At 38.5% G+C, this 7,593-nt stretch overlaps 1 protein-coding gene across 4 annotated transcripts; it reads left to right on the forward strand.

The window, feature by feature from the left end:
* Nucleotides 1-1,659: 1,659 nt before the first annotated feature.
* LOC123086590 (uncharacterized) lies at nucleotides 1,660-4,224 on the forward strand. Of its 4 annotated transcripts, XR_006440954.1 has the most exons (4): nucleotides 1,660-2,972; nucleotides 3,309-3,411; nucleotides 3,554-3,638; nucleotides 3,739-4,224. XR_006440954.1 is itself a non-coding variant. In XM_044508357.1 (3 exons), exons 1-3 carry the CDS (start codon nucleotides 2,847-2,849, stop codon nucleotides 3,894-3,896), a joined length of 387 nt encoding a protein of 128 aa, XP_044364292.1. In that variant the 5' UTR covers nucleotides 1,660-2,846; the 3' UTR covers nucleotides 3,897-4,224. The 4 variants fall into 4 exon arrangements, 1 of the variants encoding a protein (XP_044364292.1); XR_006440949.1 differs by having other exon boundaries at nucleotides 3,309-3,638; XR_006440953.1 differs by having other exon boundaries at nucleotides 3,554-4,224.
* The last annotated feature ends 3,369 nt before the right edge of the window (nucleotides 4,225-7,593 follow it).

Below are 7,593 nucleotides of genomic sequence, written 5' to 3' on the forward strand. Positions count from 1 at the left end.
GGTGGACCATGTGTTGGTGATACTCTTGTTTACGTCTGCTCTCAAATTTCCTACGCTGGCAAATTCCTACTCTCAGCTGAATTAGTAGAATGTGTATCTCGTTTGTGTTGGATTCTAAATTTCATGTTGGCCTAGGAATTAACTGCAAGATTTCCTTTGTCCAAAAAGTTGACTGGTTATATAGAAATATCCAGTAAAGCCCGTTCAAAATTGATCGATGTCTTAGAAAAAACTAAAAAAGATCGACGATAGAGATGCATAAAGTTTAGGATAGAGCCGTAGAGCAGTGTAGTACATAGTGGTAATTTACCTAGTCTTTTGGCCATAAAGTTACGGACATGCAGGGTAGGTGCGTGCATGTCTGTGATGTCCGTCCGTTCCACACTATAAGATTACTTCTGCATGCAAAAATTCTTACATCAACTAGAATGAAAAGCGTGCGAACTAGTTGGAAGGAGGTGCAAAGGCTGGCTGGGGTGAGGAATAACTATTCCGCACCCAGGGTGGCGAATAGCGCGACCCTATATATATATATATATATATATGACAAATATAACAAAAACTATGGGTTCATATGTAATTTTTTCATGTAACTTGCTTTGAAATATCTTATATATAGTATACGAATATATTAAAAATGATAAAGTAGTATATATAGTACCAAATGATAGTATACGAGGCATATGGGGTAACTACCACCGGGTGGTAGGATGAATATTCTTTATATATATATAAATTTTTCCTACTACCGGGTGTAGCTACTCCCACTTTTGTTTCGTACATTCTAGGTAGTATGTATCAGATCGGAGAGTATGTACACATAGTATGTAATATATAAGAATGTATAGGTAATATATATATTACTTTTTTTGTAGTATGTATCATATTTTGTGCATACTCCATTTCGCGTGCAAATATGTACGTATTTCACAAAAACAATAAAATTATGGGCTCACTTACAATTTTTTTCATCGAACTCATTTTGGAGTATCTTAGATATAGTATGCGAACATAATAAAAATAATAATGTAGAGTATATACTACCATATGATACTATATAAGAAATGGGTGTAACTACATCTGGTAGTAGGATGCATTTTCCCTATATATGGAAAATCCATCCTACCACGTGGTGGTAGTTACCCCACATATCTCATATACTACCACGTGGTACTATATATACTATTTTATTATTTTAAATATGTTCATATAATGTATTTAAGATATTTCAAAGCAAGTTACATGGAAAAATTGCATATGAGCCCATAGTTTTTGTTATATTTGTGAAATACGTACATATTTGTACGTAAAATAGAGCATACTCAAAAAATGGTACATACTACCTAAAAATTTGTATATATACTACTTAATCATTGTTATATACTACATACTACACATACATACTCTCGGTTTCGACAGATACTACATACAACATACAAAACGCAAGTGATGGTAACTACCACTATTTGTAGGAAACATTTGTCATATATATATATATAACAACACTATTCTAATTTCAGTATTAGAATAACTATTTGGATCACAACCAGCCCCTCTGTAGCAGCGATGGGATTTCCTGAACTCACGGAAACGGTAGTGAAAAAAGAAAATAAAAAAACCACTCCCGATCCCATCGCCCCAACCTCCTGCCCCCGCCCCAGATCCCCCTCACCCCGCGCCGCCACATGATCTCCCCGGGGCCCCCGCCTCAGCGCAAGCTTCCCTGCCCCCTTGCCGCCGCGCGACCTCCGTCGCCATGGCCGGCCACCTTCTCCCGCCGCTCCGGCCACACGCCACCTTCTCGCACCGCCACGGCCACCCGCAGGCGCAACCATCTTCTTCCCAGATCACGGCGCGCCGCCGCCCCATCCCACCATCCCCGCGCGACTCCGCCGCCCCACCCCGCCATCCATGCGCGCCGCTGCTGCCCCACCCCGCAATCCCCGAGCGACGCAGCCACCCCACCCCGCAATCCCCGAGCGACGTCGCCGCCCCACCCAGCGACTCCGGTGGATCTCCGGGGAGGCGACCTTCTCGCTACAGCTGACTTACCTCCCCAAAAAAGGTTTCTCCCTCAAGCGGCGTTCTTGTCGCGTCCACCGGAGTTGAGCTGAAGCGTCTCGGTGGACGAGAAGCATGATGTTGCAGCCACCGGCCTCCTACCACAGCAAGCGACCGCCGCAGCCATCCTTGACCTTCCGCTATAGCCTTCCTACCCGACCGCCTCCACAACACGCTGGCCTTCGTCTACCTCTAGCTCCGCTGCTACCCAAGGCCGTGTGCGCGATGGCGGCCCATGTCGTTTATCGTCCTGGTTGCGTACACGCTGACGAGTGATGCCCCGATCCATCTCCTCCATCCTCCAGCCACGGCAAGTCCAAAAGAAATGCATTCAGTCTAGCAAGCCAAATGGTTGACCACCAGCCCATGCGTGGATTGGCCCCGACCTGCAGCTGGAGGAGGCCGCGACCTTCAGCTGTAGGAGACGTCGACCTACAACTGGAGGAGGCCCCGACCTTCAGCTGACAATTTTGAGGAACTAGCTACTCGAAAAATCTAACTTGACACCGTACTTGTTTTTGTTCTTCAGAAGTTCAGGCAACTAGGTTGCTCACTAGGAAAAGCCTGAACCACCATGAACAAAAGCAATTTCGTGGCTGAGGCCCAGAAAATGCAAAGCTTCGCATCTTCATTGTAGAGAGCTTTGCTTACTTGCTTGCTTGCTTCATGCCTACAACATGCATGCACTTTCTGTGTAACCAAAGAAGTCAGAGACCTCGGAGGAGGCATGTGGACTGTAAGGCAAAACAGGCATATAGACTCAAGGACTTGTACATCGGTGAAATATGAAGCATTTTTCAGGCTTCAAGTTTGAGAAGAAGATGGCATCAATGAGGAATGGAGCCGAGGGTGGTTCACAGTTGCGAACATCGCCGTCTCAACGCTTTTTGGAGCGCCCCTTGAGGAATCTGGTAAGAAACGTGGAGTCTGCTCCTGCCACTGCTATGTACAAAGAGGAAATCCATGTGTTAGGTGTTTAAACTGCTAGCATAAACGTGTGGTTGATTGATTGGCAGCAATGTCAGAGCCATAAGTGAGAATACAAATGCAATAGGAAAGCTCCATGATTAGGAATTCTCAGTCATCGATCCTTTTTGTTTTGAAGATGAACATTTGTAGTGAAGTAATCAATCAAATTGTTCAACAATATTTCCTCAGTATATTCCTTTTTGAGCCTCTATGTACAGACCATTCACTGTATCTCTCGTTAAGGAAAACCAACACATTTCTGCCACATACATGTGCAGTTGACGATTTGGCCGGCAGCAGCAACATTTCTTGGCATGTGGGTGCTGGTTTTGGCGGGCAAGCAAGCAGCAACGAGCAGCTGCAGGCAAAAGCTACTAACAGGTGAAAAAATAATTCTAGATCAACAATGTTTTACATCGCGACCTCACTTGTTCATAATTTGATGGTAGGATGTTAGATTTAGTCGACGGTTACTATTGAATGGACTCTTAATTTGTATGGTCAATGCTATGAATTATTGAAGCGGATGGACAGGTTTGTAGAATACTCAACCAGATGTGTTAGTCTTCACACAGCAGCAGAGGTCGTTTTCAAACAGCAGCACCAATGTACATCTTCTACAAACAAAAAAAGGGAAAATATGCTAGTCTTGCTGTTTATCTACTCTTAATTTTGAACTGACAAAAAAATATTGATCTGAACTGGCAGGTGTTGCTTGGCTCCTGACTCCCTTCGCCATGCCACTCACCTCGCGTCGCTGGACCACCGCGGTCGCTGGCAGAATCCTTTTGTTTAGTATCCAGCGCAAGCAATCTGAATCCGCACGCGCAAGCCTTGTGTTGCCGAGTCAGCCCTCCTTCTGCTGACTGCTTCTGCAGTAGCAAGTCGCGCCACCTGCACCTGTTATCGCCACAAGACGTTCTACTACACCTATATGTTCTACTACGACTAAACGCCGGTGGTGGTGAAGTTCTACTACGGATATACGCCAAGTTCTACTACAGTTGTATGTCAGCGACCATGAAAATTCTACTACAGATGTACGCCAAGTTATACTACAGTTATACACCGGCCGTCACAGTGGTTCACATAACTCCTGTGTGGTTACTGGACATGTGTGTGCGTGTGTGTGCGCTTGTAGGATTGCTGGACGTGTGTTGGCCTAAGCAATAGGTTTGCTCTCAACACCATATCCTTATATTTTTCTCTCTTGCTATTTACTTCACAAAAATGTACGCATACTTTATTCTCTCTCTAAATAATGTGCGCACACGAGTGAAAAACCTAGAATTTTGAATTAAAAAATGATCATTTCAAAAACTATAAAAAGGTGGATTTCCCCATTTCAAGAAAAAACCTTGGGGTTCAAATTAAAAAGACAAATAAGTTCGTTTATTAGAAACCCAAGAAGGTAGAATGAAAAAAAGTGTCTCAGTTTTTAAATAGAAACGGGATATGTTTGTACAGAAAAAAGCTCATGGATTTTTTTGTCTTTGGAAAATGGGTTTTCCTCATTTCTAAAATAACCTAGAAGTTCAAGTTTAAAAAAAATGATCATTTCAAAAATTATGAAAAACATGGATTTCCTCGTTTGTAGAAAAACCTAGACTTTTAAATTTAAAAGACAAAGTAGTCCAATGTTTATTACAAACCCCAAGAAGGCTAAACGAAAAAAAAACAAAGCATCTCAACACAAAATTATATAAAAGGTATTTTATCCATTAAAATACCCTAGAAGTTCAAATATAAAAAATAGAGTAGTTCAATGGTTATACAAAATTCAGATTTCCAATTTATTATAGAATGAAAACAAGAAGTTCAATTTTTTAAAATAGAGCAGTACAAAATTCATACAAAAGGATTTTCATCGTTTCTAATAAAAAACTCTAGAAGTTCATATTTAAATAACGGGCTGGTTTAATATTTATTAGAAAACTAGGATTTTTCCATTACTACAAGGAAATAAATCAAGAAGTCCAAATTACGAAAATACAGAAGTTCGATATTTATAGAATCTTAGGTTTCCTTGTTATTAAGGAATAAAAATGAAGAAGTTTAAATTAAAATAAATGAGTACTTTGATGTATATGGAAAACTCAAATTCTTTCCGTTTCTAGGAAAAAGGAAAGCAAGAAGTTCAATTTTAATAAAATTGTATGATTCTAAAACCCATAGTTTTTTCTCTAGAGAATAAAACTATTAATGTTTTAGGAATTATGGGTAAAAAAGCAAAAGAGATGTTCAAAAATAAAACCAGGAAATCCATATTAAAAAGGAATAAAAAGACAAAGTCTAAAAAGACTTTAGCTAGAAGTCCACGTGTTTCGGCCCACGAAGTTGTATTTAGTTGTGCAAAAACACAAAAAAAATGTTGTTTCTAGTGTTTTAGAACAGTTTTCTCAATCCATTATAAATTTGAAACACAATGCTAGGCACAGAAATGTTCTTCTATTCAACAAATTTCCAACGGTACATCATATTCTTATTCCAACATAAACGGTTAAAAACAAATTGGTGTATATTGTCACAAAAAAAAGTTTAATCGTATTAAAAAAAGTTGCGTCTTTTCAACATGTTTCTAATGGTTTATCATTTGTGGAACTCCGAGTAACGGGTGAGGAATTACGAACAAAAATACGTGGTAGAAGTTTAAAGTGAAAACATCAATAAGTTCGATGATTATAGAAAACTCAGATTTTTCCTCGTTATTAAAGAATGGAAATTAGAAGTTCAAAAATAAAATAACAATAAGTTCTACTTTTAAAAATAGAGCTCTTCAAAATTTCATAAAAAGGATTAAGAAATAAAACCAGGAAGTCTATATTAAAAAGATGGAGAAGTTCGATGACTATAGAAAACTCAGATTTTCCTCGTTATTAAAGAACAGAAACAAGATGGTCAAAAATAAAATAACAAGAAGTTCAATTTTTACAAATAGAGCGCTTCAAAATTTCAATAAAAAAGATTAAGAAATAAAACCAGGAAGTCCATATTAAAAAGATGGAGAAGTTCGATGATTATAGAAAACTCAGATTTTCCTCGTTATTAAAGAATGGAAATAAGAAGTTCAAAAATAAAATAAGAAGAAGTTCAACTTTTAAAAATAGAGCGCTTCAAAATTCATAAAAAGGGATTAAGAAAATTAGATTAAAAATTCATAAAAAAACTCAGATATTTTCACGTAACCGAGAGAAGTTCGGATTGATAACTGCCAGAAGTTCACGTACTACAATGTGTGCATTTTGTACTAAAAAGAATAAAAAAGCAAAGTCTAAAAGTTTTGTTGTTATAAGTTCAACTCCTCCGTCGGAGAAAGTTAAAAAAATTTATTGTGAGAGAGATTTGTACAAAAGGAATATCATTTGTGTAACACGGACGAACGGATAAGAAAATTACAAAGAAAATACGTCAAAGAAGTTCAACATGAAAATAGCAGAAAGTTCGACTACTATAGTGAATGAATTTCAGATGAAAAACTTTTAAAATCGCCGGGTGTATGAAAAAACGATCAACATGGGAAAGTTTCGTTTTACATCAGCTTTACACCGGTATATTACTTGCTCAATTCTGGTGAGTGCTCCGTTGAGTAGATGGGGAGTTACGGGCAAAAAAGCACGTTAAAAACAGAGTGAAGTTCAAGTAGACACGCCGAGAAGTTCAAGTTCTTCACGCGATGCATTTTCGACGAATCTGTTTCGCGATAAAGACAGAACAAATGATCTCGGCATTTTTGAAATTACTTGAAAACGGCTAGGAACCGGAGAAAACCGTCAACATGAAAAAGTTTCGCATTTTCCGTAGCTTTCTAACGGCATATTATTTGCCTCATTCCAATAAAGTATGTAGAAATTACGCTGAAAATATGTTTTTTGCCATTTTCAAAATTGACTTAAAACTATAAAGAATTGGGAGAAACAATACATACCAAAAAGTTTTGCATTTGTTCAAGCTTTCCAACAACATATCATTTGCTACATTCGGACGCACGGTTAAAAAATGAGCTTGAAAATACGAACTCGGTAGGACTTGTACCGTTTTCTAAATTACTCTTAAACCGTTCAAATTAGAAAAAAAATTCAACATGATAAAGTAGCGCATTTTCATAAGCTTTTCAACGCCATATCATTTTTCTCAATTAGATTAGCCGTTTAGAAATGACATCGAAAATACGAACTCGGCTGTTTGGTTTGCAAAATTTTACGTTTTTCCAAGTTACTCTTTAACCATACAGAATTAGAGAAAACTTTCAACATGTGGAAGGAGCGGTTTTGCAGCAGCTTTCCAATGCCATATTATTTGCCTTATTCCGATAAACGGTTTAGAAATGCGATCGAAAATACGATTCACGTTTTTTGTGTGAAGAAAAAACAATTTTTAAAACTGCTCTTAAACCACTTACATTTTGACAAATATTTAAGTTGGGTCATGATACTGGTGTCCATAGCTTTCTAACGGTATATCGCAAGCCCCGTTTGGGCAATGTTTGTGGGAGTTCAACCTAGTTCAGAGGAAAGTTCAGCCTACTACTAGCGGGCAGGTCAGGTTGTGATCAGAATATTATTC

Source organism: Triticum aestivum, chromosome 1B (genome assembly GCF_018294505.1).
Source record: "Triticum aestivum cultivar Chinese Spring chromosome 1B, IWGSC CS RefSeq v2.1, whole genome shotgun sequence".
NCBI classification, from domain to species: domain Eukaryota; kingdom Viridiplantae; phylum Streptophyta; class Magnoliopsida; order Poales; family Poaceae; genus Triticum; species Triticum aestivum.